Source organism: Corticium candelabrum, chromosome 14, assembly GCF_963422355.1.
Source record: "Corticium candelabrum chromosome 14, ooCorCand1.1, whole genome shotgun sequence".
In the NCBI taxonomy this organism is placed as follows: Eukaryota; Metazoa; Porifera; class Homoscleromorpha; order Homosclerophorida; family Plakinidae; genus Corticium; species Corticium candelabrum.
In genome coordinates this window covers 1,553,632-1,566,837 of record NC_085098.1, presented here as the reverse complement: position 1 = coordinate 1,566,837, position 13,206 = coordinate 1,553,632, and the positions used below count along the sequence as shown (strand labels likewise).

Sequence of the window (13,206 nt, the reverse complement as noted above, 5' to 3'; positions counted from 1 at the left end):
GTTGTCTTGCAAACAGCGACTTGTGAAGAGCCATTAGTAGATGACGAACCATCAGGTTTGACAGATCAAGACAGTGATAATGATAAGGAACACAAAGAAGTAGAAACTGATTAGTGCTTACCGGTAATCTCTATGCATGGCATGTTCTTGAAGACTTAGTAGTAGTTAGTAGTACCGCTTAAGAAAGATGTTAGATTTTGTTGGATGTGCAACTTGAGGCGTTGGTAAAATTCCCTCATTTACAACGGCATGTCGTTGTACCTCGACGTATAACGGCACCCTGGTAAAATTCGTTCCATAACGGCATGCCGTTCTATGGGAGGTAATACGGTACTACATTTGTTTAGATACATAGTTCAAAACCCTTCATTAATTAATTAATCATAAACTGACTGCTAGCCACGTGCTGTTGTCCTGTGCGTTTGACATGTGTCTGTGAAGAAAGATGACTTTCTGTTGCAGTTCTTGTAATCTCTGTAGCCATGTCAGCACATGGCCTCTCCTCACCAACAGCTTCCATTTTCAGAGCAAGAGCTTGACCATTCTCCGTCAGACAATACCTAACCAACATGCCATTGAAATACCAATAATGCCAGTACAAACACCAATTCTCACTTGGCTGGACAACTATATTTACTCACAAGCCCTTTACGAGTCAATGTACTCATTGAAGACCATGCTGTGTAATCAGTGCCAAGATCAGGCTAAAACAAGGTAATCATAATCAATGTCAGCAGTCCTGTTTGCTTAATGCAGTCAAGTTCTGTGTGTGTGTGTGTGTGTGTGTGTGTGTGTGTGTGTGTGTGTGTGTGTGTGTGTGTGTGTGCATGTGTGTGTGTGTGTGTGTGTGTGTGTGTGTGTGTGTGTGTGTGTGTGTGTGTGTGTGTGTGTGTGTGTGTGTGTGTGTGTGTGTGTGTGTGTGTATCTGCATGTAAAGAGTATCTCCAAAACGAGAAATTGAATCTCCACTAAATTTTTGCTTGCACACATCAAGCCCATCAAGAACAGTGAAGGTATTGCTGTCTTCCAGAGTGCTCTTGGGATGACACAATTTCTAGTCGATCAAACCTACCTCCTCTTGCACTCAAATTTTTGTACATTAATGCAGCAGACCTTCACCAAATTCAAAATGCCAACTCCTGACCTTGGACAGTAAGCATGGAGTGTGTTGTTTATTACTTGCAACATTGACAAGAGCAAGATATTCTCTAAGTATATCCAGGTCTTCAAAAATACAGCTACCTTTGTTTGCTCATGTATGTGTGTCGAATAGCAGCCACGTTTGCTGCACCTGTTCCGTACAATGGCAGCAACATCTTCAAAGTGATAAAGTCCAACAGGACTGTCAAAATAGCTGCAAGATCAGACGTGAATTGGTCACACATACAGAAAAGAAGTATCCAAAATTGGTGTTGTCTCTGCCCAATTACCAGCGATAATGCTATAAGTAAATTTGTGTTAATATGCCCTAGCAATATATGGACAAAGCAGCTAGCTACACCTGTTCCGTGCAACAGCAGGCAACATCTTGAAACTGACAACATCCAAATGAGAATGTTAAATAGCCGTGGTTTTACAAGTGATTTAATCACACATATGGAAAACACGTTATCCAGGCTTAATCTATCTGAAGTTACCGCTATGGGCAAAAATTCGCGTTAATTTCCTGGGTAAAACACGCAAATCAGCTACAACTGTTCCCTGCAATGGCAGCAACGGCTTCAAAGTGACAACGTCTAACAGAAATGATATAGCTACGACCAGACATAATTTGGTCACACATACGGGGGGGGGGGGGGGGAACTGGCTAGGCGGTATATGTGTTAATTAATTTGCCCATGCAAAGAACGAGCTAATCAGCTAGTTGATCAACAAGACTGAGGCAATGTGATGAGTGGTCTGCCTGTACTCCACTAGCTTAAGTGTCATTAAGTCAGTTACAGTTTCAGCAGAAAGGCGAGACTGCCAATCACCCTTAACCCTCTTGATGGACTCATTTGCGCTCTGCTAAGTGCACTGGTAAAAGCAGGGCAATCTGGAGTACACCAATAACATTCATGAGCCCCTCTTGCTGTGTCAACATAATTTTCTGCCAGACTTCATGATCTGAGATAATGTTCTATCATTTTAAAGGAACACAGTCCAGATGTTGCGCACAGAGTAGCCTCGGAGTCCACCTTGAATAATGTATACATTTTCAAGTTCATCAAAATAAAGGATCTTTGAAAAACAACACTTGTAGATTATGATACAGCAGTACATTTCCAGTATTCTCACTAAAAGAAAAGATTTAAATGCTTTGCAGCTCGCAGTTTGAGTAACCATAGCAATGAGACCTTGGCTTTTCTATACTTTGCTAAGGTGATACAGTTCGAATATAACAGTTAGGAGTTACAAACAAAACTTATCTGTTTTTACATTCGCTTAGCCGTGTGTGAGCTTCCGATTAGGTGCTGTACACGACAGGAAGTGAACGTTGTTTGTCATGTCGACGACGTCTGCAAGAAGCCAACGTGGTGCAAGAAAGCACGGAGGCGCAAGACGAGAGTGATTGGCAAGACAAGGCTGGCAAAAGATGACCTGATAGAGAGTAAAAAGCATCCACTGGTCTACGTCTCAATTCACCCTCAATGAAGTTTTTGAGAAAGGTCCTGCTGCATCCAAAGAGGCTTAGGTCCATGACCTATTATGTACAATGACTTGTATGCTATATATTTTATACACGTATTTGTAGTAGGTTTACTACATTTACCACTGCAGCCAAACAAGTACACTTGAAAATTAGCACAATTTCATTCTAAACTTTAGCCCAAAGTATCATTCGGGTGAGTGAATTCACATCTCCAGTCAATCTATAATCAAAACTCTAGGTGTTGTAGGCATGCAACATTCAAGGCCTATTGCTTACTAGCAAGCATGAATTATGACAAGCAGTCGTCTCTGGAACAGGCAAAAAGCCAGAGAACAGAGATTTCACCACAAGTATAACAAAACTTTCCACCAATGGACTGTAAAGAGAGTGAACAAAAGCAAACACTACCATCGTATAACTAAGGTTACACACATGAGATCAAGAAAAGCATATTATAAAGAAAGAGTAACGTCACTGTCAGACAATAATATGACAGCAGGACTCTGAGAAGATTGGTTGAAATAGCTGTTATTTCATGTAGTCCAACAATAGCTGCTGATCTTGCAGAAAGCAGAGTAGTAAGACAAGTGCAGTTTAGGGTGCTTCACCATCCTAAATGTGTCGCCACATTGACTGAATGCTGACAGCCATTGCTACTAGCTGCATGATGTTGTGTATGTCGTGTTGTTACTTGTCATTACTCATTACGTCTGCATCTGTAGAAGATCGTTATCTAGATCAAGCATTTCCTGTTCTCCAGCACATTCTCTGTCACCAGCCTAGAAGCAAAGCCCTGAAATGATATTGGCACGTTGACTATAGCTGCGACATTGACCACAGCTCTTCGATTCTTGAAACTTAATCACGCAGTCACAAAACTGCACACAAGCAACAGCAGCTTTGCGTTCACATCCTCGTAGACCACGTCTTTCTCTTGTGCACTTATTTTTTCTACACTCAGACGTCACATGCATGCATGCACTCTCCTCTTTGGTAGGCTACAACCAAATGTGACAAAAGATTACAATGGTAACTAAACCTATACTTTGTCGGCTTTTGGATCAGCTATCTAAGTGTGGATTGACACAGTAGACATAATCGCCTCTTGCGAAAGCCATTTTATTCTAGGCGTGGCCGGCAGAATGCGCACAAAACTCGCTTCCTACCCAAGGCAAAAGCATGCGCATAAATCTGGACCATGCTCCTTTAAGCTTAGTTGTTGCTTTCTTTAGCTCAGACCACTCTATGCAGCTCTTTTCCAAAATTAATGTCATGTGACGTCAGTACAGTGCTGTAGTGTTCAGATAAAACAATGATTTCATCATCTCCAAATGTACTAAGAACAGTTTCATCTTGTGGCCAAGAGGCTGTGTCAAATATACGACATGCCCCTATAATGTTGTAGTGTGTCTAAAAAACTTAAATCGATCATTCATTTGCTCAACAACTTTATCCAGCAAACTTTGCAGTCCTCTTGTCACTACATCAGTGACTTGTAGAATGAACTGTCCTCAGTATGATATCTAGTTGCTCGACATGTTATTCAACCATGAGTTTGAAGAATTATGCCTTGGTATGAGATGTCATCTTCAAATTCCTCTTGAACTATTTCTTCAATTATATTTTTTGTGACAAGTTTTACTAGCTCTTCTTTTACTGTTTCAAGCTTTGTGCAAACTAGGTTGATGGCAATGTTGTTGTCTTGCAATACCCTGCTTAAATTACTTATAATAGCAAAACACTTTCTGAGAAAATTCAGGTACATGAGAGCTTTTTTGACATTAGTGTTCTTAGAAGACATCTAGCTATGCCTCCTCTCTTGTCGCTCCTTCTCTTGAACCACTTGTGCAAGTGAGCTACTAGACACTTCCAAGTCTTCTCAGCTGTAGTTACTGCTTATTCTCAATGTGCCACCCACCTTGTTCCTACAATATTGACTAGCTTTGTGGTGGATCCTATTGCCTTCCCGGTCTCCTGTAAGCATACTGGAAAGCGATCATATAGATAATACAGGTCCTGCAACACTGACTTGATGGTACACATGTAATCAACCTGTTCCATTAATCGCTTAAGCACCAAGCAGCAATAGGACTTTAATCAAGTGAGGTGTGTAATGCTTAGTTTGGCTGCAACACCTCTCCTATGCCCATCATCACTGCTGCTCCATCAGCTCCAAAACCACTAAATTGTTCACCCAAGCTCCCTCAGATTGATTTAGGTCAGATTCCATTGCATTAATGCTAAGGCTTGTAATTATCTGCATCTGCCTAGAAAAGCTCTTTGAGAGATAAATACTTAGTTATGGAAAAACGTTTTCAATTACTTTCATATACAACACTTCGTTTTCTAGTGGTGTTAGAGTCAGTAGAACCATCTGAAATTAACGAGAAAACGAACTATTGCTGGTGGAAGAGTCTAAATCTTGAAGCAGAACGTTAGCAATGAACTTGATGAACATGCGAGCCTGCTTGTCATTCTGGTAAGTAACACCCACGGAAATTCCATTTGCATCTTGTAAACGACAGCAAAGACGAGAAGTCAGCAAATGGTTGCTCTTGAATGGCTAGGTACAGTGCCAATCTAAACAAGTTTTTCAACTGTCCTTTTTGCTCTCTTCTATATGACAAGCCATTCTCACCAGAGAACCAGTACCAGCAAGGTCTATTTGTGCAGCCTAGCCTCCTATGTGACAGAGCTAACATGAGCAGCACTTTTTCATGAGGCATGATGTTTTCAAGGTGTAAACTCTTGCAAATTGCCAGCAGTTCTTCTATCATGATTCGGACACAGGATACAAACATTATTGACAACAATTGCATCATACTGTACAGTCACTTTCGATCTTCTTCCAAGCATCTAAAAAGCCTCGACTACGCACTTTGAAGGCTGTTCATCTGTTTCATCGTCTGTGGCCAGACCAATCTGTTCTTTAATGTCTTCAGACACTGGCAGTTCACTTTCCTCTGACAGCAAACAATTAGCATAGCGGACAGCTCAACGAACAGTTTGAGTAACACCAAACCAACAGACTCATTGTAGGAAAAGCTTATAATCATGCGCTAACCACAAGCACTAACAACATGCAGTGATGCTAGCACATGATAATAAACTACTACTAGTCTAGTAGTTATCATGCTGCCAGCTCTGTTGTGGTTTAGCACTGTTCAGACAAGTCAAGTGCAGAATGACGACGCCAACATAAAACAGTACCTGTCCCTAGGGACAAGTTGGATCTGCCAACAGCTGTCCCAGCTTAGAATATACCTGTCTGGGACCAGTGGAAAGGCAATAAATTTGAACCCTGGACAAGTAATATAAATGATCTGGAATGTTGTGATAAGTCCAATCCCAGCCAAACCCAGTAGCATTTTGATAACCCATCTATAATGAAAGACTCTATTTGTCACATGCAATTAATATAATCAACAAGTAGCATGCTAGCAAACACTGCGTGACAACACAAGTCCCTATCTGCAACTATGCTCTGTTTCTACTGAGGATAAGCCCCAAATTGACATGCCTTGGCTAGAACCCTAGCGCGCACGCGCGCATGTGTGTGTGTGTGTGTGTGTGTGTGTGTGTGCACGTACGTGTGTGAAGCAACCATCGGCTGTGACACAACATCAGCCGCTGGGGTTGAGGCGAGACTTCGGATGTTCAAATCACAGTTGGCTTCACAAGCCGACGCTCCTGCGAGTACCTGGTCTGACTCCAGGAGATTGCTAGCAAGCAGGTCCAGAGTTCTCATGAGGAGCCCAGCTGTTAGCTGGGGGTGTGACCAAGAAATTGGCAGCTGCTGATGTGTGTGTGTGTGTGTGTGTGTGTGTGTGTGTGTGTGTGTGTGTGTGTGTGTGTGTGCACGCACACAAGCGCACGTGTCAAACAACACAAGAATTACATGCAATTAATATAACTACTAACTTACAACAGTAAATGATGCATCACAAAAGACTTGAGCTTCACTCTGCAGTTCTGCCTTGGTCATGTAGCCACGATAATGAGGATCCTAGACATACTAGTACTTTATAAACCACCTGAAACTCACACAATAACAAGCAGCGTAACAGGAAGAATTATGCCGAAAAGCCACAATACTATGAATCATACATACAATTACAGACATTTTATGAAGTTTGCAGTATCTATCTAACGTCATTGTACTAAAAATTCTTGATATATCCAATAAAAACTCCCTAAATACATAGAAAGAAACTATACAAATGCAAACAATACTGCAGAGGTTTGTAAAGTACCCCCAAACCCCTTGACTTTTCTCAACAGTCAGGTGACATCGTCATAATGTAAAGATAATACCACTATTACCAGGCATTTAGATGACTATAGTGAGCTGCACTATATAGACGTAATAGTTATGACAACAGCTAGTTGAAAGTGACAGTCACTGAATCAGTCTCAAAGACTCACTAAGCACATTCTACAATAAAATTGGTCTATTCTTTCGCTTAAAATTTCAATAATTGCTTCAAAGTCTACATTGGTTCCAGTCCCTTAATTAACAGTCCTTGGGCTAGAATCTCAAACAATTGAATTTGTAATGCACCCATGTGAAGACACATGAGACGGTAGAGCACCCATTTAAAGCATTTACTCGCTTGTCCCCTTACATGAATTGTGTTTGTTTGGTTGCATTTGCCTATTTCTGACAGCGAGTATGCTCTGGATTCAGAGGTCAGACTGTGACTTATAACATTTACACATGAGCTTGGACAGCAGCTATTTCAATACATAGCCAATAACTCGGCAAACACAAAAGGACTACATTCTAGTCTCTGCACTAATGTGCATTAGTGGCAGCGTCTTTCTTGTTCTATTGTCAATAATTATTATGACTTCGTTTTGCTCCAAGTTTTTAGTATTATATGATTTTGACAGTTACTCAAAGAATAATTGAATACAGTCCAGCAAAGGCCTTTCACCCAGTACCAGTATCTTTGCCACAGACAACACCAGAAAGTTAATGTCACTTACCGATGTTAGAACCTTCCAAATGGAGTAGCAGAAACACGAGAAAATGACATCTAGTGCCTTCCTCGTGGACACTGGGAGTCTGGTCCCAATGGATATTATCATCAAGAGTTCTTCGAGAAGTACTGTACGAATGAATATTTGAGCTAGGAAAGCAGAGAAAGTAATGACTAAGGGGCCTTCTGATTTTGTCAACATTTTACAAAAACTTGTTTTACCTGGACCTCTACCCTTCCCCAAAAACCAAACAGTCAATTGATGTCTAGACTTTCAACCTGTATAATGCCATTCAGTATAACTTCTTAAAATTGCTTGTAGGTTTCATGTATTTAGGGTGTGAATAGCAACTGTCTAGGGCAAACAAGTGCACGTACATGTGCCAGCATTTGCCAATTTTGATGTTAATATAGTAAAAATGACCCCCAAAACCTTTTAATACTGTAAATGTAGAAATTTTTGCATAGATAAAATTTTCGCTATTTCGCAGTTTGTATTTCTGCACAATAACACCATGCAAAAATTTTAAGGCCGTGGTGAGAGTATCACATGGCCGATGCGCACAAAGGGAGGGTATCACTTGCATAACACGCAATGCCCAATCGTTCCGAGGGACTGTATACATGGTACACTAACACTCTCTCCTTTGCTACGTCAGCCCTCTTAGGGGAACCCTCTCGAAGAGACACACAACCATTCGCAGCCTTTACTGTCAAAAGTGGTAAACCAGAAGCGTCAGTGGGCTGCAGAAAACATGGTCTTCTCTCAACATCCCTGACTTTTCGTAATCAATTCAGCAGTGCCATTGTAGACTAGTAGACCATATACCGACTGATGAAATCACGTGACATATGCTCGAAGTCAAAACCATGAAAATTCTAGCCCGTGAAATGGTCTCTGAAATTTGAATTGGCAAAATTTTCCACGTTTGCAGTATACAGAATTGAAACTACACGTCAACAGTTAATTACCACAGTCTACCAACTTAAATTCAGAGCATCTGTCAGGTTGCCATCATGCAACTTGCCACAGTTGGGCTGGTCAATCACAAACAATTCTGATGTTAAAAAATAGCATACTTGGTACGCTGGAATGTTGGTCTAATCCATTTGAGATGTCTAGCTGTGTTGCAAACAGTTTCTTCTGCAGTAGTGTCTCCATGACGTCACAAATAACCTCACAAGTGTACCAAATAGGATGTAAATACACCTTGTCAACAAATGACCTTGTAGTGGTAGTTGGATTTTGACAAGCTGTGAAAGTTAAAGATGAAAACTTTCTCATCGGTGGCCAAGACAGTCACAATCAGAGCTAATTCTTGTCATGTACCCATAAAGGCAAACAGGAGCTTCTTTTGTGAATGTTCGCAATTTTGACCAGTAGGAATCTTGACTGCAGGTGGTGTTTTCATTTTCCTTAAGTCCCTGCCCTTGAGTTTGACTTTACCACAAAATAATTTGAATAAAATAACGAAGTGCTCTTTACTTTCTCTCTTGGAAATGTACAACTCTGCAGTACAAATGTTGGCAGAACAGCACTGCTAGCCGAAGCAATGACTGTGATCAATCCATTTCTAGCCCTCCAAGCACCTTTCAAGATCTTGCTTTCAAAATTATTCACTCGGTACTACACACTTGTGGCTACAATCAACTACATATCTCATGTCGAGTTTGTCATAGACCACAATCTGTAGGTATCCATCAAAGACGTAGAGGGCGACAAGTGTGCCTCTTCTGAAGCTATTGTTTCACACATCATCATTGTGTATCAGTGTTGTCCAAAGCAATAGAAGTACTAAGCTCAGGAGAAACAAGAGTGCTATGCTGGACTTTCTTGCTGAGTGAACTTCTTCTTGCTACAGTATTATACTTAGTACGTTCAAAAACATCAACTCCATGTCTGTTCTGGAATTAATTGTGTCTACTTGATGTCTCCTGATGGTGAACAACTTGTCAAGTATCATGGTCAGACATTCTTTGAGACAAAGAGCTCTCTTGAGATAAAGTGCTCTTATAAGAAAGCAAACACAAGACTCTGCCTCCATGCTATGCACGCCGCATAATCTGGAGAATCACCGTCATTATAAAATCACTGACAAACATTGCAGTCATTGGCATTCATGAAGCCTCGTGCAACAAAGACAAACAGCATTTCGTGCATTTGTCCAGAATATCCAGTACTTGAAACAGATCTAGAGATATGCAACTTACTTTCAGGATGTCATGCAGCAGGGATGCCACTCCTACATCTATACTACTAAAATTGACGGTGTTTGTGTGTGTGTGTGTGTGTGTGTGTGTGTGTGTGTGTGTATGTAAGTTTGATAGCCGGCTAGACCGGATCACGCACGAGGCTAAAATTTGGAGTACGGGCGTAACTCAGCATGGGTAAGAACATAGGCAGGGTGGCATCAGCCTCCAGCTTCATTCGGGTCCCCTTTTGAGGGTGTAACGTAGCACGATTATGCTGTTCGCCTTTCAAGGAGACTGAATGCCCCTGCTAGACTCAATTTGAAGGAAGTTCCGTTACGTGAACTCAATCTCATGGCGTAGTCTTGTTTTCTCATAACTAAGAATGCAATGCTATCTACCAGTCCCATCAGACAGGGTTATATGAGCAATCTGTAGATGATTTTACTTATCTATACTAAGCAGTGACTTGACGGTGTTTGTATATTAAGATAGCCGGCTATACCAGATCACTCAAAAGACATGTCACTGCACTTGCACCGAATCCAACCTACACCGTACCTGCACCGAGCACTACACTGAAACGTCAAAAATGGAGCGCGAACAGTGTGCTAAATCATGCCTGCGTGGCAATTAGATAAGCTATACTGTATCCTAAGTGTGAGCCTACAAGAAACTGCGCGTGACTTTCAAGTTTCTGCCCAGATCCATATTTCTGAACGGGAATAATCTAACCTAACAAGCCAGTGAGCTAGTACTACTACATAAAATGGAACTTCTCAGCCCTATGAAATACATAAGACACCCTACGTAAATCCACTAGTGCAAAAATTCCAATGGACTTGGAACTAACAAATCTGCTTAAGTTCTGAGGCTACCGACATTCTGTTGAGTTGATTTACGAGTGATACTTCTATATTATAGCACCTTGCATGTTATATGTATAACTGTTCTTCACTATCAGTTCTAAAATATTATCAGAAACCAAATTAAGTTGAAGTGTTTAGATATCACTTCATGGTGACTGGTGACTGGACAAACGTTGTAAACTAATACCCTACTGCTCCTAATGTTTTTTTGAGAAATAGTCTTTTCAAAAATTTTGCCTTTGAAAAATAAGATAACAGAAAAATATTTTGGTCTCCCAAGCTTTTGGTATTTGCGCATGCGCATGAAACATCATCAAAAATGGCCACTAGACGGAAGTGTGCAGATCAAGATGCCAACTCAGCAAAAAAGAGAGCGACTTCTCTTCTCAACTATGGCTTCCGGTTTCAAACTGAAAAGCCATTACCACTTCCCATGCGATGTACCGCTTCTGTGGAGAGTCAACTAGTAGAAAACTTTGTCGCAGTATCAAATCAAATAATTAAATCAAATTACTAATATTGCACATCAAGATCTCAAAAAATTAGGATTCGTAAAAATTTCTAAATTATTTTTGGAGTCTCGAAAAATTAGGAGCAGTAGGGTATTATTCCATACATTTAGATGACGTGATGTTATCATCATCATCATTGTCATCATCATCATCATCATCACCACCACCACCACCACCATCAATGATTCATCACCACCACCACCACCACAATCATCGTCGTCGTCATCATCATCATTATCAATTCATCCTCCCCCTCCTCCTCCTCCTCCTCCTCGTCATCATCATCATCATCATCATCATCATCATCATCATCATCATCATCATCACTGTGTAGTCTTTATTGAATTAACTGTAATCATATAAGTTTGCAAAATACGGTTTACAAAAAGTAGGCGTGGTTTATTAAAGTAGACATGATCATCGTATACACAGGCAGGCTACTTATACTATTTTCTAGAAAAAGTGTGGCACCCCTGCATGCATTCACTGGCTGTGATACAATGAGCACATTTTTAATAGTAAAGACCTACAAAGCTCTTTTGAAATACGACTAATGTATCCTTCCATTCAGGCAGGTGTAGCCCCAGAATGATTGTTAGACACACAGAGAGGTTACGAATCATTAATGTGTCAATTGTATGGAAAACATAACTGCAGATCTATTAACGAAGTAAGGCACAAAATTTCTATGGTAATATAGGGCTCCTGCATGCCAAAACTTCCTCCAACAGCCAATGCCTGGTCACTTCATGTCAAATGGACCAACTACCAAGCCTACATTCGGAAACATGCTCTCCAAGCCTTCCTTCCATCAAAAGCCCTAAAGAACATGGTTGGATTGTGTCTGGACAGGAAATACAAATCAAGTGGACGCCTCTGCCCCAGAGGCAATTCTAGGAGTCCTTAACTGCTGCTGAAAACTAATTCCAACAGCAATCACTATGGCTGTTTTAAAAATCAACTAATGCGTACAAACATCTGCCAGAGTACAACAGACAATGTAGATTGTAATTATATCTTCTGCCAAGCTAGATAAATTCAGACAGAAAACTGCATGTTCATAGAAATTATCCTCATTAACCATAGCACAACCTGTTGGACAAAAGCATCACAGCTAAAGATTATTCCTTGAAAATCAGTAGCTTGATGGCACAAAGCACTTCACGTGCACTAAACATGTAAATCTAATAGAATGTCTATTCAAACAAGCGCCCAAACACTAGACTGCTGATGAGCACAGATCTTAATTAATTAAATTTTCGTGCCACCTAAAGCCCTGACATGCTAATAAACAACAAAATCAAACATAAATAAATGACCTTGCTGGCTCTGTACATTGCGAGTAAAATGGCGTATGGTCCACTTCGATAAGCAGGAATATATTCCCTTACACGCTATACACAGTTACGATCAAGCAGTCAACCTCGTACAGTAAAAATCGTACGTCTCACTTTATTCCTCTTGATTGGTTGCTCATTGACATACCCAATAACATCGCTCTTCTTCGGTCGTTTCCCACAGTCCCCGCCCACGCTAACCTGATCCAGCTCTTCATTCTGCACTTCTAAAGCGTAATGAATCTCAGTACAACGTCGAAAACTTCTCCTAGACCTTACCAGACTCTTGACCAAATTTAGCCAGCCGTTGGTCAAGCATTTTAGCCAGTTTGTCTCCACAATATTGAATTGTACATTTCATCTCTTCTCCATTCACTAGAGGAAGAGGATACTTCTTGAGACTCTTCAGTGCCTAAAAATGTCCAGATAAAGTCAGAATACCACAGATGCTGTGTAGTAAAATTCCAAACTTTCTCGTAGTTGTAGTGGCACTTCCAGCCTTTTTTCTTTGCTTCTACTCGCCACTCATCAATCCATTTTGCAAACAAATTGTTAGGGTAAGGCAGTTCAACGCAGCGCCTCTTGGACATTCAAAATAATGTTGGCGTACAATGTTGCCGCTTTTTCGTCAACTACAGACTCACTCGAGTTCGTCTCTCTCCCGCCGCTGCCGTTCCCCGTATG

General features: G+C 40.8%; 1 protein-coding gene across 3 annotated transcripts in view; it reads right to left on the bottom strand.

Moving 5' to 3' along the window:
* Window positions 1-13,179, bottom strand: part of LOC134189646 (crossover junction endonuclease MUS81-like) — a 30,550-nt gene extending 17,371 nt beyond the window's left edge. For 2 of the 3 annotated variants that reach the window (XM_062657990.1, XM_062657991.1), the window contains exons 1-7: window positions 12,993-13,179; window positions 12,802-12,934; window positions 12,637-12,749; window positions 12,505-12,579; window positions 6,558-6,638; window positions 616-704; window positions 394-560 (exon numbers count right to left, since the gene is read on the bottom strand). In XM_062657990.1, the coding sequence (XP_062513974.1) occupies window positions 394-560; window positions 616-704; window positions 6,558-6,638; window positions 12,505-12,579; window positions 12,637-12,749; window positions 12,802-12,934; window positions 12,993-13,112 (778 nt within the window). In that variant the 5' untranslated portion in view covers window positions 13,113-13,179. Of the gene's footprint in view, window positions 1-393; window positions 561-615; window positions 705-6,557; window positions 6,639-7,621; window positions 7,664-12,504; window positions 12,580-12,636; window positions 12,750-12,801; window positions 12,935-12,992 lie in introns of those variants that run through there. The other variant, XM_062657992.1, reaches the window with a different exon arrangement.
* Between the last annotated feature and the right edge of the window lie 27 nt (window positions 13,180-13,206).